At 43.8% G+C, this 24444-nt stretch overlaps 1 protein-coding gene across 2 annotated transcripts in view; it reads left to right on the plus strand.

Annotated features, from left to right (window-relative positions):
- Window positions 1–24444, plus strand: part of Camkmt (calmodulin-lysine N-methyltransferase) — a 353466-nt gene that overhangs the window by 321317 nt on the left and 7705 nt on the right. For both annotated transcript variants that reach the window (XM_051175206.1, XM_051175205.1), the window contains 2 exons: window positions 6739–6813; window positions 14177–14240. In XM_051175206.1, the coding sequence (XP_051031163.1) occupies window positions 6739–6813; window positions 14177–14240 (139 nt within the window). The remainder of the gene's footprint in view (window positions 1–6738; window positions 6814–14176; window positions 14241–24444) is intronic.

Genomic DNA, 24444 nt, shown 5'->3' on the forward strand with positions numbered 1-24444 from the left:
TTGAGTAGGATGATAGGCATGTACTACCATGCCTTGCCTAATTTTATGTTTAGTCTGATACTCCACTTTTTAATCCAAGTATCCAGGCCATTTTCATCTAATGCAGTTATTGATATGGCAAGGTTTCAATCTGTGATCTTGCTTTTTGTTGTTTCTCTCATCTGTTCTTTGTTTTGTTTGTTTGTTTGTTTGTTTCTTCCTACCTCCCATTAGATTAGTGTGTTTTTATAGTTCTGTTTTTTTTCATTTTTGCTGTCTTGCTAACTATAACTTTATTATTCTTATTCTCGCTTTAGATTTTATAGTATAGATTCTAGGGGAGAGGGTGCTTGCCCATGAAGATGTGTGTGGAGGCCAAAGGTTAACAAGAGCATGTTGCCCTCCATTATTCTCCCACCTGCTTTTTTGAGACAGGGTGTCTCAGTGAACCTGAAACTCATCATCTTGGCTCCACTGGCTAACTGAGTGAGCCTCCTCTGAGATCTGCCCTGACTCTGCCCTGCCCACAGTGCTGGGGTTATAGGTGCATGCCACCATCACTTCCAACGTTTATGTAGGTGGTGGGGGTTCGAACTCAGGTCTTCATACTTGCACAGTAATCACTATATCCACTGAGCCACCTTCCCAGCCCCTGCAATATACCACCACAGGTTGCTTGTCCTCCTATTGTAAGTTTAAATAAAATTTAAGACACATATATACCTGTAGAGTTACTATTCTTGATTCACATCATTCCTTTGTGTGGCTACCTCTCTCCATGTACCATTTTCCTTCTGCCCAAAGGACTTTCCTTGACATTTTGAGGGTGTGCAGGTCTGATGGCAGTCGGTTCTTTCTATTTGTTGTTTGTTTTAAGCACCCCAAAGCGCTTCTTCCCTCTTTCTCTGAGTTATATTTCCATTGGTTGCACGGTTCTAGCTAGACATGTTGCCGTCTCAATCCTCCCAGGGCACCGGGGTTGTGCTCTCTTCTATCCTCTCTACCCTCTGGGAACTTTTTAATTAGCACTGCTTTCAGTCGGTTTGGTTATTATGTGGCTTGTACTCTTCCTCATGCTTTGTGTGTGTGTGCTTTGTTGAGATGTCTTTATCTTTGTGTTAATAGTTTTCACTAAATTAATAAAGTCTTAAGTCATTATCTCTTCTAGTTTTTTTTTTCAGCCTCCTCCCTTTTCCTGCCTTTTAAGAGCCCAAATTCTAGATCACTTAAATATGTCCCCCAGTGTACTTACACTGCGTTAAAGAATAACTTTGCTCTGTATTTTTATTTTGAATAGATTTAAAATTTTTACAGTTAGTTATCTATTTAATGTGTGCATATGTGTCCACTTGCCTACTCAGAGATCAGAGAACAACTTGGGGAAGTTGGTCCTCTCCTTTTACCACATGGCTTCTGGGAATTGAACTCAGATCATAAGATTTGGCAGCAAGCGCCTTTTCTGCCTACTCATCTTGTCAGCTTCATTTTGGGTAGTTTTTATTGCTATGTGTTCAAATTCTCTGATCTTTTCCTCTGTAATTTCTAACCTCCTGTTGATTGAGTCTAGTTTGGCTTTCCTCCGATATTGTATTTTCATCTTAAAAAAATTCTGAAGTTTTTAAGAAAATATCTTCGTTTCTATACCACATTTGAAATACATTATGTGTTATTATGATGCAGATGTTAATTCCCTTCCTGAAAGTCTGATACCTGTGTCAGTTCTAGATAGAACCCCAATGTTCTCTGTCTCTCTGGCAGTCTTTGATAATATATTGAGCATTTTGAGCTTTAATATGCTGGGATGTGAGTGTTTTTTTTATTACTGAGAATATATTAGAATTTTGTTCTGGAATACAGGTGTGTTATGCTGCAATCATTCCTTACTTTAGGATCGTGCTCATAAAGTTGCTTCATGCCAACAGATCAGCATTATCTCTAGGACTAATTATTTTCCACTTCTGAGGCAAGATCATTTGAAGGTTTTGTGGGCTGCCTGATGAGAGCTGGCACCAGTCCTGCCCTGTGAGCACTGGTCCAGGTCCCCAACACTCTCATAAGGTTCTTTCCCAACCTCAAGTAGTTTTTACACACATGCACATACAGCACATACATGCACACACATGCATGTACATACATACACATGCACATAATATGTACATGCACACGCACACACATACATACATACACATACACACATATGCACACACGTACACACACATACACACATTCATACACACACATGCACATGTGCACACACACAGAGTTGGTTCCTTTCTGAGTGATCTATGAGATCCCTGAGTTCTCTCTGTACAGCTCTCTTCTCTGTGGTCTACTGTTCTGACCACCTTGGTTTCTCCAGTCCCTAGATTCCATCTATTTAATTCCAAAACTACTGGTCCTCTCTTATGTCTTTTCTCTCTGATGCAACCTGGGATCTCTCCCAAGGCATCACTCTGGGATTACTGGGGTGCTTATTTTATTTGTTCATCCTCTCTCAAGGATTAGTGGCTATTCACTGTTGCTATTGGCCAATATCTTGGAAAGTAGTGCGTGTGTGTACATGTGTGTGTGCACGTGTGTGCGTGCGTGCGTGTGTGTGTTTGTGTATTTCTAAATTGTTTGAGATGTCAGTCATTTTAGGTTAAGATGTAAAAGAGGCCCCTGTTATTCCACCTTTGCTGGAAGCAGAAGTCTTTAGATAGCCTTTTTCAGTAGCTTTCACATCAGTTCAGAAAACAGATTGATAACAGGATCCTCTAGCTATTGAATGCCTCTGTGTGCTAGGCACGGTGCTCATTCAGATATTATGTCAACGGAGCAGCTATCTGTGCAGTCCTAGGCACTGGAAATGCATCACTGCCCCAGAGTTTAAGACTGACTCTGGTAGTTGGAAAAGAATGGCCCCCATAGGCTCATATATTGGAGTGTTTCCACACCAGTAGAACCCTTTGAAAGAGAAAGTTTAGGAGGTGTAGCCTTATTGGAAGAATGTGTCAGCGGGGATGGGCTTTAAGTTTTCAAAAACCCAAACCCAGTGTCACTCTCTCAGCCTTTGGACCAAGATGTAGCTCATAGTTCCTGCTCCTGCCTGCCTGCCTGCCTGCCTGCCTGCCTGCCTGTCTGCCAGCATGCTCCCCACCATGATGGTAATGGACTAAGCCTCTGAAACTGAATGAGCTCCTATTTCAATGCTTCCTTTTATAAGAGTTGCCTTGGTCATTGTGATTCTTTACAGCAGTAGAACCATGGCTAAAACATCCTTATGGTTGTATCATGGGGGGGGAGGGGGAATAAGCAAAGGTAGTAATTTAGCTACATAACACAAAGGTTAATTACTGCTAGAGAAATCCACAAAGTAAGATAAAGATGGACAGAATGCTAATGCCGGACAGAGAAGGTATGACAATGGTTTTAAATAAGATGGTCAAGGAAGCCTGTCCTATAAAGGTAAGACACTTAACACAAAGACTTGAAGGAAGGGAAGATGTGAGCCACGTGGGTATCTGGAGGAGAGGTACTTAGAGCAGGAAGCCAGCACAGCGACTCTAAACAGAGCAACAGAGCCCTACAGGTGCTTTTAAAGCATCTATGGAGAAGCCACTAGAGCAAACAGAAAGGAGAGGGAGCAACAGAGGATGAAATCAAGCAGGCTTGATGGAATGGGGTCTGGTCTCCTATCACAGGGAGGTAGACAAGGTTTCTGATCTAATGTATGGAATGTGTGTGTGTGTGTGTGTGTGTGTGTGTGTGTGTATGGCTGTTTGTGTGTGGTGTGTGTACGTGTGTGTATGTGTGTGTGTGTGTGCATGTGTATATGGTTCTGTGTGTGTGTATGTGTGTGTGCATGTATGTGTGGCCATGTGTGGCATGTAAGTGTGTGTACACACATGGTCATGTGGGGTGTGTGTGTGGTGTGTGTGTGTGTATGTGTGTGTGGGGTGTGTGTGTGTATGTATGGCTCTCTGTGTGTGTATGTGTGTGTATGCATGTATGTGTGACCATGTGTAGTATGTATGCGTGTGTGCATACATGGCATGTGTGATGTGTGTTGTGTGTATGGCTGTATGTGTATGTGTATACATGCACATGTGGCCATGTGTGGTGTGTATGTGGTGTGTATGTGTGTGTATACATGGCCATGTGTGGTAAAGATGTGTGTGTATTCATGGCTGTGTATGCTAGTCTCTGCATGGAGAAAAGGTGCAAAGGTGTGTTGGTAGAGAACTGGAAGGAGCAGTTCTTTAAATAATGAAGTTGTCGGTCTTTCCAAGAGGGAAAGCTGACTAAGCAGATTTAGGAGACACCATTTCCAATATGCACTATGCAAACAGTACAACTTCAGGTGTTTTCTGAGGGTTCAGGGAAGTGGCCATCTGTCTCATCCCCATTTTATTGAAAACAGACAGAGCCTCTGGTTGAGTGATTGTGCAGACTCACACAGCCACTAATGGTCAGAACCAAGGTTTGAACCTATGTGTGTCTCTTGCACCAGAGCTAAATTCTAACTACACCACCACACTCTCTGCCTCATGGTTACAGTAAGAGGGACAGCCTGGGCTAAATTTCTTGAAAACCAAGGAAAGTGCCTCTTGAAAATGTTTTGTGGGTTATGTGGCCATGTAGGGTATTTTGGTGTCTTTTAGACTTGTCACACAGCCTCTGTGCTGATCCATAGCCGATTGCTGCTTAGTCCTGATCACTCTAGGTAGTCTTTGTTGAACCAGGAGTCTGAGGTGCCTCCAGAATCCAATATCCAATATCACCACAGGGTTCCATACCATTTGTTTTCTCTTTTGCTTTAGCAGTCACATATGAATTAGAAGCATCTAACTGTCATTGGCAAAAGGGTAAACTGCAAGTGATTTTAATACTTTCTGTCAAATATTATATTTATGATCTTTGAGAGATCTGTACTTTTTGTTTGTTGCTTTCTTTTTTTCTTTTCTTTGAAACAAGGTCTTGCTATGTAGCTCAGGTTAGCCTTGAACTCACAACCTTCTTCTGCCTACTAAATGGTGGGATTACACACATATGTTACTACCTCCAGCTACTGTGTTTTAAAGCATCTTGCTTGCATATAAACAAATAAACCCTGAGGACTCTCAAGTTTCTGATATGGGCTGAAGAGGCTCACCTTCCTCCATGTCCAGGAAAAGCTGATGGTACCAGGTACCAAAACCAAAGTAAACCTTTATCTTTATGGACTTGCTGGACTCCTGTGTCACTTGGCTGATCACAAGAGCTAATTTATAAAGCTTGTCCCTGTGTCGCACAAGGTAATCTTTTCCTCGAAAGCCTTCCCCTGTGTGTCTGGATGGCTCGCCAGGCTGTCCCTGTAACAGCAAGGCTGGAGTACAGCCCAGGGCCTGACACACAGTATACAGTAGGGGTTCAATAAGTGTGAGTCCAAACAAAAAAAATTGAGTTGACCACCTGGCCCTTGGCCTCCTTGGTACCATTTATGTCTATCAAAGTGTATGAGAAGTAGTTTTCCACTAACTAGGGTTTGGGTTTTGTTTTTGTTTTTTGTTTGTTTGTTTGTTTATTTTGTTTTTTTCAAGACAGGGTTTCTCTGTGGCTTTGGAGGCTGTCCTGGAACTAGCTCTTGTAGAAGATCAGGCTGGTCACGAACTCACAGAGATCCTTGTGCCTCTGCCTCCCGAGTGCTGGAATTAAAAGTGGGCGCCACCATTGCCTGGCATGTACTGACTAGGGTTAAGTCTCATTTTTGCACTCCAGGAAGACAGAAGAAATGAAAACCCCACCCAAATAAACAAATATAGTAGATCAGGTATGATTGATCGCTCAGTCCATCTCTAAACAAGCAAAGTAAAAAATAGCCTCAGCATCTTACTTTTAAAATACAGTACTACAAATCACAGTTTTGGTGTATGTAAGAGAAACATCCTTGAAAATATTTATTAGAGCTGGGCAGTGGTAGTGCACGCCTCTGATCCCAGCACTCGGGAGGCAGAGGCAGGTGGATCTCTGTGAGTTTGAGGCCAGCCTGGTCTACAGAGTGAGTTCCAGGACAGTCAGGGCTACACAGAGAAACCCTGTCTCACTCCCCCCCACACCAAATTATAATGACAGAAAACAGCTGTCATCTGTGAGCCCCTGGTTGGCTTCGTAAGTGTTGCTAGAATTTTCCAATGCATGCTATTAACCGTTATTATTAATGTGCAGTTTAACACCTGAGCCTCTTTTTGGGGTGCTGTCAGTAGGGTGAATTCTAAAGTGTGCTTAGAGGCCTGAGAACCTCCACATAGAGGCCTGCTGCCCTTTCTTTCCATCTTGCCATTTTGCTCATTGCGTCAATAAGACATGGCTGGCAAGAGGGGATGCACAGTAAATTTCACATGACTTGTTTGTTTTTAGACATTCATATTTCTTTATAAATTTGTGTTCCGGTTGGATGGAGAGTGTTTCGATTTCCGTTTTCCCTTCATTGTTGGGAAGGGTCATGAATCATTGTAACGACTGAGGTAAAGGTCTACTTTGTCTACAAAACCCTATAAAACCTAGCAAAAACTCGACTCTCCTGTTTCAGTAGAGAATTCGTCATTTTCTACATTTAAAGACAAAATAAAATACAGAAGACAGCTACATCCTAGGGTTTTTTATTATATCTTTTGAAATAATTTGTATATACCTTTTAAATAATTCCATGTGCCACAAAAAATAATGTTAATAGCACAAAATCAAAAGTTTAAAAAAAAATACCCTAAGTATAATTTTTAAAATCTTTTCCTCCTCAAGCGTTTTACGATGGGATAATGAGACAGATGTCTCTCAACTGGAAGGACATTTTGACATTGTTATGTGCGCTGACTGGTAAGTACATAAAAATCATAAAACTCCTGTTAGGGGGGGAAATGGCTTTGCCGGAGTAATTGGGCTGCACTGCTTTGCTGACGGCTAAGCAAAGTCAACAAATAAAGCACAAAGCCACCTTAACCTCAACAAATTAATATTCATCTCCATGTGACAGTTAGGAGGTAGTCTTCTATCACACAGTAACTTCTACCACATTATTTCCCAAAGATTGATTTTCAGAAGCATTTCCATTTTCTGGAATTGCCTCTGTTTCATGCTTGACGTACCAGTAAATGGACGACTTAGGCAAATTGCAAATAATTATGGCCCGGAGAGGAACAGTCTGGAGAAAAGGGAGTTTATCAACACAAACAGCTCAATTAGCTTACTTCTTGGGAGAGATCTGATATAAGGGATACACATGTGTACACACGTACATACTCTTTGGCAAATAAACATATCTGTGAAATACCGTGGGGGAAATAGCCTTCCTTAAAGTGTATTTGATGTCTAATGTTTCCAGCAGGCTCTGAGCTCACTCTTAGTGATTCAGAACACCAAGACTGCAAATCACATTTTGTTCTTATGCGAATAACATCCAAATCTGTGAGGTGTCTGATCTTTTTAAGTAAATTTACCCTAGATATTCTGTCTTTCACCTTAGCCCCATCTACTTATTTGTTAATGGGAGCCTGAGCCCTAGTTGCAGGATACATATGCATAGACCTTCATATTTATTCCAGCTAGTTTTGTGTCTTTCTTCGCTCAGCCTGAGTAGTTTTTTCAGTGTATGGAAAACATAGGCCATAAGCAAGTGTTCTCCCTGTCCAAGGTTAGAGCTTACTTGGAGTTTCCCCACCATCGTGATTACGTTAGATTTGAAAACAGTGAGTTCAAATTCTGACCTTCCTTCCGCTCCACTGATGAGCTGGATCCTAAGACCCAGAACCCAGGGTAGACTTCAGCCAGAAGAAATCAGATATGTTCTTCAGGAAGAAATTTTATCACTATTCAGATATAAGTTCCAGTGTCCAACCTTCCCACCAAGTCAATGGGATTAGGTTAGGTTTAGTGTTTTTGTTTTGTCTTTAAGGTAGGGTTTCTCTGGGTAACCCTGGCTGTCCTGGAACTCACTCTGTGGACCAGGCTGGCCAGGAACTCACAGAGATCTGACTGCCTCTATCTCCCAATTGTTTCAAAGGTGTATGCCACCACCACCCAGCAGATTTTTTTTTTTTTTATTCTCCCTCCTCCTATTAATATTATTTTCTTGGACTTTGCTGTAAACAGTAAGTATTATGTTCTACTTTTAGCAAAGTGTTAGCAGTTTTCCAGGGCCGTTCTAGTCTCCTTGCTCTAATTGCTAACCCCTCCCCCACCCTTTTTTTTTTTTTTTTTTACAAATACAAGAGAATCCCAATCTCTGGCTGATCAGTGACAACATGCCTACACTCCCCCATCAAAAAGGAGCTCAAACCAACCCACGTGGTTTAGCAAGTAATTTAGTAAATGCCCTTCCTCACTGAGCCCGAGAAAGGGTCCTCCAGGTTTCGCTGCCTAGGATGAAGATAATGCAGGCAGGATTAGATGAGATTAACATGAGAGTCAGACCAGAGAGTGGCAGCAAGATGACAACCAGGGGCAGTGTCTTCTGGAAGGTTCATGTGAGGGTCGCCCCTGATGCACTCTGATGATGTGAGAAAGGCAGGAATTGTCCTTCCCGAAAATATCAGAACAGCCTTTGTCATACTTGTATCATGGACACTCACACCATGTCATCTTATTTGTACCAGAGGAAGTAAGAGTTAAGCTCTTTCTGAATAATGTTCTCAGGTTAAAAATAGCTGCCCAACATAGTCGTTTCCCCATCCACCCACCTAACTGACAACAGGGTCTTGTGGAATTGATAAACATGGTGCATGTTCAGTTTAAGGGTTTCATTACAGATATATAACACAATGCAATCTTATACACACACATCTGGTGGCTGTGTAAGAATTATTTATGGAGTCAAATGAACTAAATACCCGAGGCTTCATTTTATAAATGGCTTTTCTATGCATGAATCGATGGTTAAGGTTTTTTTCCCCCTGGTGTTATAAGTGCCCGAATGTCAGCCTGTCTGTAATTTCCCATTTGTAAATGTAAAACATTAAGCTACTCTTTACGGTGACGCTGATATTATTTCCAGAAGAAATGCTTTGGTAATGGTCTCTCTTCATATTCACAGAGATGGCTAAGCCGCTTAGAAACTTTGAGAGTACAGTGATGTGCAATATCCATGCTGTATATCTGGCAGCATGAAACATAGGGTTCCACATATTCCCTACATCCAGTGGGTTTGGTGTTGCTCCATGGGAGTGTTACTGCCTGGGTGCTGCTTTTATGGGGCAGGCAGAGCGTGCTGAATTATTTAGGATGTCACAGAGGAGTGAAAGAAAGCTGCCTGTAGATGCTGCCTCCACTATGAAACTTAAAATATTCAATCCAGAAAGAAGTGCCGTGCTTAAATAGATCACGTTGTGTCTGGTACCACCCTTTATCATTGTCAGTCAGTGAGAGCTGGAGTGGGACCATATGAAGCATGAGGTGAAGGTTGAATATGAGGTACATGGATTAAACCCTTACTGAAGCATTTCCAGCAAGGGTGGCATTGTCTGGTTCACTGAATAGCTATCCTGTAGTACTTCTTGATCTCATTTACATGAAAACAAGCTCCATTCATTCACCTATCCCAAACCCACACTGTGGTTCAAGTAAAATGCGCATGATTATGGCAAGTGGTGATATGTTTATGTTCTTAAACCATTCATATATTCCTATATTTACATTCAAATGTTCATAAACCTGTGGGTGGTGGTGGTGGGGGATAACTCATTTCCCTTACTCCAGATCCAAATTTAGTCGCTCAACTAGATTGTAAAATAAAGAGGCAAACTGTGAAAGCTAGTTATTATTTCACTGTTCAGCATTTTCAACAATGAAAAGTAGTTTCATGGTTCAATAGTTCCTAAATAACTTGTACAATGTCAACTTAGAAATAAACAGAAAGAAACATGGAGGTACAGTCATACCTATTTTAAAAAGGGGGGGCTGTTGACAAACATCAAAATATTAGAATATTTGACCACAGGGATGGGGGGGGGGCTGCCCATTAAATTCTTCCATTGATGTATTCAGTGTTGAGTTTAAGGAAAGCATTCCTTTCTTCAGGGATGCGGTACATATGGCCCATCCTCGATATGTTATGAAGAGCAAGTCTTGCTAATCCTTAGCCTGCCTTTCCAGACTCTGGTTCAATCACACTCATAATCTGAGAATCTGGAAGTAGCTTCCATTCATCTCTACCATTTGATGGTTCTCCAGTTTATTGTAGTTCTGCAAATATGGAAATGACTTTGTGCATTTGAGTTCTCACAAAGCTTTTTTAAAAAAGATGTCTGAAATGCCACCCACTGCCTGACCCATGGACTTGGATGCATAGGACAGTCAGCACTTCTGTGAGTCCAAAGCTGAGGGCTTGGGAGAGGAACCAAAGCCAGTACATGGGCCTGTTACCCTGCTTCACAGGCCACCTCCCTTGTTCCCTCTGCACCTTTGCACCGATTGCATACTAAAGGTTGTTCCCTTTCCCAGTTCTTTTTTACTTCCTTCTAAATGATGGGGGTGGGGGGAAACTGTTTGGCTTTTAAGTCATTTTTAGGAAAAAGTTTTTTTTGTTTGTTTGTTTGTTTTGTTTTTTTTTTTCCTCCCTCAAAATGGAAGTACTATGGGCTCTGAAAGTACCCTGTTTTCCAGCTACTGTAATGACAGCCAGCCTAATCACAACTCACAATCCCTGCCCCCCCCCCCTCCGGAAAAGGTCTTTAGCGAGCACCAGTGTAATCAGCCCTTTCGCTTCAACTGGGGAGTAGGCCTCTGTGAAAATCGTTGAAGAGCCCAGAATTGCACAACTGAATGGGGCAAAAGCCAAGAGGTTAGAATGGGGCCTCCCTCCAAAACAGGTGCATGAATGCAGAGGGAGACTGCCCCTCTGTTGAAAGAGAGATCCGAAACAGCCAACCCCGTCAAGACTGCATAGGGTGGGGGGGGGGGATCTTCCTTCCGGTGCACATCGACAAGGAAGAGGCATCTGCTGCACTCTGTATGAACGAATGAATTTTTCCAAGAGGAGAGTGTTACAGGCTCCTAGCTCTGCAGACAGGGGATTCTTGAAGAGGTCACGAGGATTCAACACCTTCCCTTTGTCAGAAAATCTGATTCAGATCAGTGGAACAAAGTGATTGTTGCTGCTGCAGGCAATGACCTGGAGGAAGGAGCCTGAGTGTGAGAGAGCGTGTGCTTTAATGGCCAAACTGGACTGTCAAGGTATTTTGATCTGTAACTAAAGGGAGAGTTGAAAGGTATCTCCATCCCCATCACTGACCCACTCAGCCCTTTTTTAAATAGACCCACTTAAGCTGCTGCTGTTCTCCGAGCCATTAGGACTTATTTAAGGGGTGAATTTTCGGGAGATTACATATCACTCCCACTAAAGCACACTGAAATTGCTCATATGACGACGTAGCCTACAAAGCGTTATGAATTCTGCATGGAAGCTAAGTAGGAAAGTAAGCTTGCTTGGAATAAAGATCTTTTTTAGAGGACTACAAGAATTACTTTTGGGAAATTTGATTTGGAACGATGGGGTAGATGCCATTACCTTCAAAATGACTGTGTTTGGAATGTGTTCCGGGTGTTAAGCTGCACTTTGCCGTTTGCCGTGATGTTAACCACTTTGTCACCGTTACCAAGGCACAGTGTGGAAAGAACACTTTGTAAGGGCATGCTGGAGGCACAGCCGGCAACATGCTGTTCATCTTTTCCTAAGAGTGGCACCAGCTCTTAGAAAACTCAGAAATAAACCAAGAAGAGTCCTTGGCTTAGTTGCAGCTAGTCCAACCAGCCAGAGGTCTCTTGTAGGCCTACATGACCCCCAGAGTCAATATATCAACAATATCAAACTGCAGTTTCTATCCATCTAACCTCCCTAAAGAATAAGATGGGGTGTCCTGAAAAACAGGATTTGTGGAAGACTAGTTCCAACCTGATGTGTCCCTCGTCAATCTTTAATCATTTTGAATCTCTGCTTTAAGTTGACCTTTAAGTTGTGGGACATCTTTGTAGCATTTAAATTACACATAGTCTTTGCTCTAGGGTTTAAGGATGCAACTTTGTGAGCAATAATGCTTTCCTAGGTTATCCTGGTTGCTAGACAGAAATGAGGTTTATGCATAGTCAGGAGCTGAACAGAAGAGGACCCTGTTTCCATCGCTCAAAGCCCCTTTCCAGAGGAGGAGATAGAGCTAAGTGCTTGCTTAGCATCCTGGGTCTGGCCCCCAGATGTGTTGACTACTTTAGACTCAAGCCATCAGTCTCTCTTCCTCCCTCCTCCCCTCCGGCACTCTCTCCTTCCCTCAGACAGGGTAACCCAGGCTGGTCTCAAACTCATAATAGTCCTTTGACCTCAGCCCCCCAACTGCTGAGATGACAGGAATGTACCACCTTGCCCAACTCACGCTCCCCCTTCCCACAATGAAGCTCACCGAATTGGAGTGCACTTGTGTGGGCAAATGTTGATACAGCCCAACAGTGCCAGGCAAGGCCTGTGGCAAGCTGTTTCCAGTCACTGAGATGCACACTGGATGTAAACTTTCTCCATTTCAAGGACCACGGTGAGCTGCCTCAGGCAGTGAAGAAGCAATTCTGTGTACTCATGTTCTCAGCCATGAAGCATAAATGAAAGTTTCTCAGGAGTGGAGCTGGTCTATTTAAAGCTTAGCCCCAATGCCTATCACCTCTCATAGTTCATAAATATATGTTAATTTGATGTCCACCACAGCCACATAGATGGGCCGTTATTGACAAGAAAACTGAGGTCTTCTATGTACTGTGAGTTACCCAAGGTCACATAGAAAGGTCAAAGCCAGAACTTCATTAACCCTGAACCACACCCTGTTATCAGAGGGCAGGCAGTACTCACTGGTAGCCAAAAGGATTCCAAGACATGCCAGAACTGTACACATTTCAAAGATCCCAATGTGGCCTTCAGAAAGAAGTGGCCCCCACCAATTGTGGTGACAAAGTCCAGAGGCTTCATCTTGGCAGAGGGTTCCAGCTACCTTAGGAGGATCGCAGGGTGTGTGACAGTGACCTCCACTCTTGTGCCTCTAGTGCCAGGTGTTTCCACATCTCCATACCAAAACCCTGAGGGAATCCTTTGTTTGCTTGTCATAAACACTCAGGGATCTCAGTGCAATCTAGGCTGTTACAAGGGAATACACAGGCTGGACAGTTTATAAAGGACAGAAATATATGACTCAGAGCTTTACACTAGGAAACCCAAGATCAAAGTGCTGGTAGGTTTGGGATGGGATCTGAGCCTAATCTTTTCTTGTAGTGCCTTGAATGTTGAGTCTTCTAGCAGGGAGGGACCCTGTATCTTCTATGGCAGAAGAACAAAGTGGCACCCACCCAGCCATATTGCAGGTCAGGTCTGCAGCCCACAAATGTAGAGGGTTGCATTCAAACATAGCACTGCATAAGTTAGCATGCCACCAACTGCTAGCTGACCCAAACTTGAGTCTCCAACCCATCCATTTAGGTGAACCTGTTACAGAGTTGTTAGAGAAAAATGTAGTTCTAACAGGCTCAAAGTAACTCAACCATATAGATGCAAAAAACAAAAAACCGAAATACCCATACAGAAGTACTCTAAAGACCCAAGGAGCAAAAGCAAAATGAGAAATCCCAGTGGATAGGAAAGAATCAGTGTGGAGGTCAAGGGAAGAAACCCCTTGAATTACTACGCCTCTCACATCACTCCAGCTTTGCTTTGGAGGTTATTGGCTCCTGGGGCATTACTTGAGTCTTACCCTGGAACTGTTGGAAATCACTAAGGTCCAGGGTGGACCTTAACATTTCCAAAGTGGTTTGGGTACATGGGTCTGGTGGTTTGCTTTCAGAGGGTAGCCTCACAGTGGTCTGATGGGCAGGAAGGTCCAGGTCTACTGGAGCCAGTGATCTAACAAGAGAAAGTACCAAGTGTTCCGTCTCCACCAGATGACACTCACAAAAAAAAAAACATCTTGGAACCCGTCCCTGTGACATTAGCCCAGAAGAGTCAGGTATGGACCCTAATGTCGCCAGCTTGATATTCACTGGATAGTTCTGTTCCCAATATCTCCTTTGTAAATCACCCCCAGCAAGACCCTTGAATGGAAGGGAACAATCTTTCTCTGGTGTTGGATAAACGTGTAATTAGCCTTGTGCTGATCACCACTGGTATCATTAGGCTGGGAGACCCAGTTTAATCTGGATTCTTCTCTCTTCTCAATGTCAGCCTGTTCGTGGACCAGTACAGAGCCAGCCTTGTTGATGCAATAAAGAGATTACTCCGGCCCACAGTAAGTATGTTTCTATTTTCTCCTGAATACTAGCCACTGAATAATTAGTCTGCACACAAAGATGGGGAGAGTAATGGAATGGCAGGATTAATGTCATGTAATACTTTAAGATTTATTATGTCCAACTTCAATTGGGTCTTCTGATCTACTAGGTTCTTTCCTAATCATAACTAGGAAACTTCTTACCCTTGGCCTTCTGATAAGGAACACCATGGGTAGTAAAATAAATGAAACTGCTTCAAAGATAGTGTGAGATTATTTTTATCAAAGAATTTCTAGAGTCTTTCCCTTTGATAACAATATCTTCATATTAAAGTAGAATTATGATATTGAAATTTTTTCTGTTGACTTCTGTCATTTTAAATCCCTTCAGTGGTAACCTTTATCGGTGGGAATTTATTTGTTGCATAAGAATACTTTTTTCTTTTTATTTCTGTTTATATCAAAGAAAAAAAAGGACTTCCAGATGAATCCGTATATTAAAAGTTCTTTGCTTTAAAAGGAAGCCATTATTTACATATTATAAATATTAGGTCACAATGAAGCCAAGCATGGCATAAAATATTGTGCACATTTTTACATTTATATATCCATTTATGCCTGTGAGTAAATTACAGAGTTTGTATCCACTCTTATTTTTGTTGAGCTGTTATACTAGGCTAGGAGGTCCTGGAGACTAAACGGAGAGTTAATATACATCTATTTAAAGTAAGAAAACGAGTTTAAAGCTCATGCATTAAAAAAAAATATTGTAAGTATGTAAGACTCTTTGCTGTGCCACAGGAATTTAAAATAGGCTAATGGTCTTAGTGTAATCGAAGATAAGAACTTACAGTTATCTGATACGACTGGTGTGTGTGTGTGTGTGTGTGTGTGTGTGTGTGTGTGTGTGTTTTCTGAAGTTTTGTTTCTGAAGTCTTTTATAAAAGACTTTAGCCTTCTGACCTCGGTAAGACTTACAGACTAATACCTTTCAATCTTCCTTTTATATCTTTCTCACACTGAAGGTTCCCAGAGCAATTTGATAATCATCCACTGCCTTACACTATTGCTTTTTATTTTGTTATCTCTCTGTAGTTCAGAAACTTTAAATAGGCCTCTCAGAGGAGTAACCGCAGCTTTGTAAGTGGCAATCAATTCAATTAAATTGGCCTTCTCGATTCTGTTTGTGAAGTGGGAAGTAGGTCTTGAGGCAAGGAAGGGGCATGTGCCAAGCTGCTGCTGGCTGCTGGCTGCTGCCACATGGAGGAGGCCGCCCAAGTTGAGGGCAAGCAGAAGGAATACAGTGCCTCTCCTGGGCCTCTTCATCTCCCCCTGTTAGCCTTGGAGGATGCTTGCAGGCATCTGCAAGACCAGGAATCTTGGGGAGGGCACTGAGATGCTTGGATGCAGAGGCTCTATGAAAATGTCTCATACATAAACACAATGCTTTCAAGGACTCCCGGATCTCACACTGCACAAACAGTACTTCACTCATCACCAACACCCCCTTCAAAGCCTATTTGTGGCAAATACTCCATTTTGCAGCAGATTTGCATGATTTACAATAGGAAACTGCCCAAGCTATGAATAGACCTAAATGCAGATTGGACTGGAATCTCTCGAGACTCTCTGTACTGGCTGTTAAACCCTGAACCATGCTCTTCCCTGTGTGAAGTGTGGCTCCATGCAGCAGCCAGGACAGCAACCCACTGACTGACAGCCAGTTCTTAACCTTATGGCAGAGAAGGACAGGGCCAAGCCCCTGAGCCGGTGACACTTCCACATGCTGCGTGCGAGGCCAAGGCCAAACCCAGCCTGCAGCATTAGAAGTGGGAGCAGGGCACCTTACTAAGGCTTACTAAGAGATTGCTGACACTCAAGACCACTGAGTGTTGTAGTTTAAAGTTCAGGGGACCCGCTATCAGAGAGGAAGTCTGAATAATGAATGGCATATGGACTTACTGAAACCTCCGCTTGGAATCTCAGATCTGTGGAGGCAGGGGACTTGCACATCCTAGAAGGGTCACATGGACTAACCAGGCAATAAAGAATCCCGGTCACAACTTGAACTGGTGGGCCTGAAGGTTCCATGTAGTAGTAGGAAATCTTCTCTCTCATGGCTGGTTCTTACACTTCTAAAGGACTTCCCCCACTGAGCAGATGGTCGTCGTTCGAGACTAAGTTCACATGCAATGGCTACATTACAGTTAAAGCTAGGCATAGGCTTCTTTTGAGCCTAGACAGTTCCTCCATGGTCCTGTAGCCCCGGGTATGAAGGTTCTACACGTCCCCAAGGAAATGGCATAGGTGCTATGCTAGTGGACCTGACTGTTGGGTGGTTTTATGTAAGATACTGCAAATTCTCAGCTTCTGAGCAAGAGTCACCAAATGCTTCAAGTTTCCCAAAGGACCTTCGAGAAGAGAAAATATGATGGCTGGGAGGCATTAAAAAAAAAAAAAAAAAAAAAAAAAACCGGAGTCACTAGCCACCCAGATTGAGAATCCTCACCTTAAAAAGGCAGTGAGGGGGTATGGGGGGATATGCCTATAATCCCAGAATTCAAGAGTCTGAATTCATAACACAATTATGAATTCGAAGGCAGCCTGAACCCTGTGGTAAGTTCAAGGCCTGGATAGACTATATAACAAGGCAGTAAGCCTCTGTGATGACAGCTGGCCTTTGCTATTGCTCTACCAGCTTGCTGAGGTTAATATAGGACACAGTGGTCCTAAGAAGAAATGGCAGGCTGACTGATGGTAGGCAGATCCAGTTCAGCACAGTCTCTGAAGCCTCCCGTTTGACCATCCAGACCCTCCCACACACACACACACTGTGGGGGGAAAGTGCAAGTTTGCCCACACTCATGTAGCAACAACCCTAAGTTGTACTTACCAGGGTAGGCACAGTTAGGCTCTGGAAACGGAAAGCATGGGACGGGCTCACATCTGGCCTGTGTCACTGCAGGTTTCATCCTCTAGAAACCTCAGTTTCTCCCCAGTCTCTTCTCTGAAAAATGAGAGAAGCCAGTTCAGTGTGGTGCAGTGCCTGTGAGTGCCTGTCCCCCTTCGGAAGACTTAGAGACTTTCTGACTGTGGCAGGGACACAGTCAGGAGGCGCTTTCCAAGCCCATGGAGAAATGCTGGCAGAAAGAAAGACTATTCTCCTGATACAGAGGGACTGCGGGGACTTCTGTGGGTAACCATCTGCACCTGCTGCTTTCCTCTGAGGCCCCCAGTACATCAGAACCTGAGGGGTTCCAGGGAGACCACCTGCTGAGTGATGGTGACACTTTTTATACACACAGTCCTGCTGGGTAGGAAGAGAGCCAGGACCATGTCAGTGAGAGTTAAATAATTGCAGCCTGAAGGTTTGGGGGTCAGGCCCTGGGAAGGATCAAAGTCTGTACTTTTGTGTTGTGTGTTTTATTTGATTTCTAACTCAGCCAAATCAGCTGGGATCACAGGATCTAAAAAACAGGTAAAACAGACAAAGAGGAAGTCTTTGCCAGCTTTTTTGTTTTTATGATGAAGGAGCCATAAATGAGGGGAAATAGAGAGAGCCTGGGCTCCCAGGGGCCCCTGGCTTGTCCCAGTAGCAATGTCAGATCCTGAGGCTGACCTCAGGCCCTCTCCCAAATAGTCCCAGAGCCTGGAGAGTCACCACACCAGGCCCCAGGTTCCATCAAGGAATAAAAAAAGTTCACCATCCTGAAAGGGACATTTTCCTCAACTCTAGGAAAACTACATACACAGTTGGCTTCTGTCAGAGTGATATGAGGAACTCTCTAAGAATAGAGATACATTTAAAAAACAACAACAAAACTGCCTTGAACCACCCCCTCCCAAAACCCCTGAAATCAGTACATTTTACTCATCCTAAGAAGCAACATCCCCCCACTTCTCTTTCCCCTGGTGATAAGTGGTTTCTTGTTGCTAATGATTGATGGGGTGACTGCTCATGGCCATGTTCCCTAAAGTCTGTGACAACAGCCATGTCCTATATCAGAAGACCCGAAAGCAATTTAAAATCTGGCCATAGCGGCCTGCAGGCTGAACAGCAATGACAAACAGCAAATGACATCTGCTAATATTCCTCTAAAGTGGCTATGTGTCCCAGAGGGAAGCCAGGCCTGCTAGGCAGTGGGAGCTTACGAAAGACTACAAGGAGGCAGGCCAGACTGCAGTGCAGACATCACTCCAGCCAATTGTCACCACCTGCCAATTGTCCACAGCTCAGGAATATCACTGTGGCCAGTGAGATGGCTCAGCAGGTAAAAGGGCCTGTCATGCAAGCCTGCTAACCTGAGTTCAGTCCCCCAAAGCCACCATGGAAAGAAAGATCCAGAAAGTTGTCTTCTAACCCCAACATGTGCACTCACACACAGACATGTGCTGGAGTGCACACACAAGAATAGTAATAGCAATTAAAAATAATCCTTTACGTGCCACTGTGCAATGAATATAACCGGGCCCTAGAAGTCACAAGATTCTAGGAGCCCTGCCTATGACCAGGGAGCCCTGTAGTTAGGAACCATCAGCCTCCATTTTAGAAGAGCAATTTCTTATTGACTGACTTCCTCATCCTTCTGTTAATTCTAACACCTCTGTTTACACCTGTGCGGACATATATTTTTTTGTTTGCTTGTTTTGTTTTGATTTTGCATCTCAGGAAAATTGTCATGTAGGAGTGGCTCCATGTGGTGACTGAAGCCAGGGTGAAAACCACTTGGGTTCCTCCTGCTGGCCAGGTCCACAACCCATCGAATCCCCACCAGCTCTTGGTGCAAAGCTGTTCAGCCATCCCTTGTTGATCCTGCTGGTATAAATGGGATGTAACAATAGAGAACTTCTAGAAGGCTTTAAGGCCCTCAGAACACAAGCCCAGCCCTGGGAAGTTCTTTCCTAAGGGTCTTGGGTGCCTGTTTCAGTACCAAGGTACATATGCAGTACTGTGTGCTCTTCATGAGGAAGCAAGATCTGAGGTAGGTAGATCTGTTTGTGAAGATGTTTATTCTACACCCACAAAGGCCAGTGCAAAATACAGCCTGAAGCTGTACTTATAGAATTTCTGTCTTCAATAGAATGTGAGCATCTCTAAGAGACAGGTATATCTAGGTAGCCCAGACAGTTTGCAGGTTCAAAGTCTGCCGAGACTATAATAGCAAAACAGGAAGTACTCCATAATGATGGCTGACCTTTTCTATCGTTCTACCTCCAAATGCTTACTTGGTCTCTTTTGACATTGCAACATGAGGTCATCTTCTACAGAATTTACACCCACGGCCTGCACCATGAAGTCCTCCACCTCAAAAAGAAAAAAATTCTCATAATATTTACTTAAGTATATGGGGTTTGTGTTGGGCTGCATTCAATGCCGTCCTGGGCCACAAGGCTGCCATGTGCAGACCACGTGCCACAAGTCAGACAGGCCTGATGGTTTTGTTTCATCAGATACTAAATTATAACACAGCATGGCCAGCAAAGAGGCCCCAGGAGAAAGCACAGGGTGACTGGAGGCCTTGGACGGTTTGCCTAAGAGGCGTTTGTGTGCAGCTCCAGCAGCATTAGAAAGATGCATTGTACCTCAAAGGAAGGGGAGAGAAGTGGCGTCTAGTGGAGGGAACAAGGATGCTCTTACATAGAGAGTATGGAGAAGCCCGTTGTTTGCTGACAGAGTGCTCTGTCTTGAGTGTGTCTACTTTGGAGCTCAGGCAGAAGCCGAAAATGAAGCTTTGGGGTACCATTTTGTGAAACTGACTATACTGTGATGAAGAAATAGGGCTTTATCAGACAATAGGGAGCCACTGAGTGCTTATGAGCAGTAGCATAGCCACTCAAATACTGCAAAGGGGCCCAATTGCAGTAAAGGAGAGTTTGAGAAAAGCCAAGTTCTTCAGGGGTCCAGCATGGACCGAGCTCTACATGGAATCATCCAAAGAAGAAAATATGAAGTGGATGTTCACTTCCTTCATGCCTCTTGGATGCTCAGTACGGAACTGGGAACAGAAGATGGAGTAAAAAAACAATATAGCCCTACCCCAAGGAAGTAAGCAGCTGCAAGAGGGTGGGTATGTGAAGAGAGAACAAAGCTGTGGCCACCCATGGAGGTAGAGAGTAGAAATGACTGCCTGGGGAGGGGCATCATGTGAAGGCCAGAGAAAATCTGAAAAGGCATTAGAGGACTGGGGTGTCTGACCCGGGTACTGAGGAGTTAAGAGTTTACCAAGCAGACAGAAAAAGCAAGGTAGGAGAGACACTGTAGCCTGAAGGAATGTTTGCAAGTTTAATGACAAGGGATGCATGGAAGATCACATCAGCTGTAATTAGTTCAGTTTGACCAGAGGTCAAGGTGAGTATGGAGGGCCAGAGACAGTTGTAGACATGGGTGTGAGTCGGGTCACATGGGGCTCTGTCTGCCAAAGAAGTCAGGACCCATCTCAGGAATTAACAGATCCCGTTTGATTGAAAAGACTCTTTGACCAAACGGTCTAGCCCCCATCCCCATTCACAAATACCGTTCACAAAGTTCCAGGTTCAAGAACCAGCACCAACATGAAACAACGAAGTATAAAATAGGATGTGGAAATACTCTGCTCCCATTCCTGGTCTCCCTTTACCCCTCTAAGTCCCCCTCAAGCAGTTCAGAACACACTTGAAAGTAAGGAAACAGGGCTTTGGCGTTTTTAAAAGAGTGCCCAGGGCAGTGGTGGTACACGCACTCAGGAGGCAGAGACAGGAGGATCTCTGTGAGTTCAGAGCCTACAGAGAGAGTTCTAGGACAGGCTCCAAAGCTACACAGAGAAACTCTGTCTTCAAGCAAAAACAAAAAGACCGTGTCTTACCAGGTTGGTGGTCCATGCCTATAATCCCACAAGAGGATGGAGTGGGGATTGAAGGCAACTTGAGCTGTGTGAGACCCTGTGAAGAAAGGGGAGGAGAAGAGAGGAGATGGAAAGTCAGGGAGGAGAAAAGAAAAGAACACAGTGGCAATGCTGTGGCTTCCAGCTGGGAACCGGTGTGGAAACAGCACATCACATGGGTCCTCAGCTCTGCGTATCTGGGCATGGACGTAGGGGGGTGGCTGCAGTGAGTCAATGCACTAAGAATGGCAAGGTTTGGATCCCAGGGTTACGTTCCGCTTCAGACAGAATGGGTTAAAGATATTTTCAGACTACCCACATGCTGAGATGAGTAGGCACCTGGGAAGATGGGTGTGGACCCTTCTCCAAGGTGAACGCTACAGTTACATATGTGAAAATTATTGACGTTTAAGTGATAGTTGAAGCTGCGGACTTGAATACAATTGCCCAGAATTATATAGAACGTGAAGGAAAAGTGGGCAGAAGCCTGGGAGCCATGGACAAAGAGCTAGAGGGAGAGGAGACGCCAGGAATGGAGAAGAGGGTGAAGAGGGTGAGTGAGTGAGGGAGAGAAAGAGAAAGAGAGAGAGGAAGAGAGAGAGAGAGAGAGAGAGAGAGAAGCAGAAGAAGTGGGTGAAGGGCACATCACAGAAGCCAGGTAAACAAATCAAAAATAAGCATAAGCTTAAACATATAATGGGTATTTAATAATTGGTTGCCTGGAAGAGAGAGGAGGTGAAGGCGTTTCAGTGGCATGGCACATTCCTCTCTGGAGCGCCCTTATCTGCCCACAAGTGTACACCCTTTAATACCTGAGTACGGAGCAGCTTAGTAAGGTAACAACAATGGCGCTCACTCTGTAAACGGTGTCTTTGTTGCTGAATGGAACTTGTCTCTCCAGGGAAAAGTGAATTCCCTTGAATTTCTGCCCATCAGTTTTTACATCCCATTGAGCAGTCACTCTGAGTTTTAAAAATGATTCCAGGGCTGAATGCTTAGAAAGTTGCACTCTGGTAAATAAGGTAATGTGCTAATTTGAAATCTATATTGTTTTTCTTGTTTTGTTTTCTTTTTTTTTTTTCTTCTTGCAGCCCAAATGACATGGAATATGTGTCTAGTTGTACTCCTCCACAGACATGCCCTGTTCGGGAGGCAGGGTGCCATTAAAGCCACCTATTACAGCATGAGGCAGAGACTGGCAACCTGATAGGGCTCTGTAGATGTCTTTGAATGGATGGGTGTTGTACTATCACCCTCCGAAACACTAATCCATTTTCCAATGTATTGATAGTCAACAAAATGAACAACAGTTTAAAGCTCATAAGTCATTCTTGACCAGCACTACTACTCCCTCTTGCTCTTTCTGTGGGTGCTGGAGTGGGCAGATGGGTGCCCTCTGCCATCTCTCCCTAGAGCTGGCATCTGTAAAAGCCCCTTGGAGAAAATCCTTTCCAAAAAAATAAGCAATAGAATGTGCCCTTCAAATTCCCAAAGGCTGGTGTGGTTTTGAGGTTCCCCCCCCCCACCTTTGGATTATTCAGCACCTGGATTTAGTTTATTCTCTCAACAAATATTGACTGGGTTCCTCCTGTCTGCTAGGCACTGAGGGAGTACACTGCAGGAGCATAAGAAGACCCTGTTGTCATGGAGTATTGCCATCCAAGCAGAGGGAGGAGACAGGCAATGGCAAACAAGGATATAGTGTGTGTCTGTGATGATAAGTGCTAAGAACAAAACTAAAGCCGGGACAGTAGAGGAGAGGCTACAGAGGGGAAGAGGGGATGCTTGCTACAGCTCTGGATATATTTGTTAGTGATAGAAGGTAAACTGGGCCGTAAGCAGAGGAATGGTGTTTAGTCAGAAAACACTTCTTAGCCTCACCACCCACTCCCAACCCAACAGTGAGTGGGATGTGGGAAGCATGCATTTGGTGAATGCAAGCGTCAGACAACCAAGAATCCTGTCACCCTGAAATGCTATGATATATAGCTTAGATAATAGCTGTAAAAAAAATCAACTCCTTGATTGTAACTGTGTGACAGTCTTTACAGGTGCAAACAACTTCCATTATTCAAAACTCTGGAATGGCAACCAGTCCTTTGAGATGACTGAAATGGCCCACTGATAGATTCTCTCTCCTTTTTTTTTTTTTTTTTTTTTTTCCTGAAAAAAAAAAAAAAAGTAGAATCATCCTCTCCTGCTGAGACCGTGTGTTATATCCAGTTTCACGTAAAAATGAATTTTTGCTACTAAGTTTGAAAACTGCCTGAAAATAGCAATTAATATTGGAAAAGCTGACAGAACCATAGTATGGTGGCATGATGGGTGCCGCTGTAATTATGTGCCTGAGTGTGTATATGTCTAAGTAAACACAATGTGAAAACACACACTTTCTGTCCTGAGCAGTGTATCCGTGTATTGTCTTGTAGGTAGACAGGGTGGGGAGAGGATTCTTATAGCATGGTTGAGTAATACGGATTTTTCTGATCTTATGTCTGAATCGCCTTGCCCTTCAAATTATTTTTATATTCACTTCATTTGAGCCTCACAGCTTGCTGGAAGAGAAAGAAAAAGGGGTGTGGGGGGCATTGCAGCTCGGTTCTTCCCATTAGATGGGTGAGCGAACTCAGCAGGTCAGTGTGGGTGGGATGCAGGTTCTTGTGTGCAGAATCAGGGGGTCAGAGCACACCATCTCCAATATCCCTTCCAACTCTCCATGGGATGGTGTGGTTCTGATTGTCCAGGGATGCCACAGCTGTGTGATGGTGGGGATCCAGGATCCTGTCCGCGCCATGGTTCCTACTGTTCTATCCCTCCATTGCTGCTTTGCTCATCTGCAAAGTGTCTAATCTACAAGGTGGCAGAGAAGAGTGTGGAAGGATTAAAGAGGGCTTGTGAAGCAGCTAGCACAGTGGTAGCTGTCATTGTCATTGTCATCACTATGGCTAATAAGGAGACAATGGAATAGAGAGACAGAAGTGTCCATGTCAGAGTCCAGAGTCAGGATGATGACTCTTGACCAATTATCCAGCTGTCTAAACATCCCCATAAAACAGACCTGAGGATACTTTTAAAGAGGAGATGAGGTATGCGTAGCTGACGAGCCCATTGTCTGACACACTTGTGTACCAATAAATGTCTTATGACTTTCTGTCATAAGAAACTGAAATAAGATAGGCATGGTAACCCATGCCTGCAACTGCAGAGCTCAGGAAGTGAGGGCAGGAGAAACACAAATTCCGGGCTAGCCTGGACTACCATAACAAGACCCTGCCTCAATTGAACAAACAACCAACCAAAAAACAACTGGACTTTGTCTCATAATTCCCCCAGAGCCTAGAGTGGCATTTTGATGAGAGCTT

This window comes from Phodopus roborovskii, unplaced genomic scaffold, assembly GCF_943737965.1.
Source record: "Phodopus roborovskii unplaced genomic scaffold, PHOROB, whole genome shotgun sequence".
NCBI classification, from domain to species: Eukaryota; Metazoa; Chordata; class Mammalia; order Rodentia; family Cricetidae; genus Phodopus; species Phodopus roborovskii.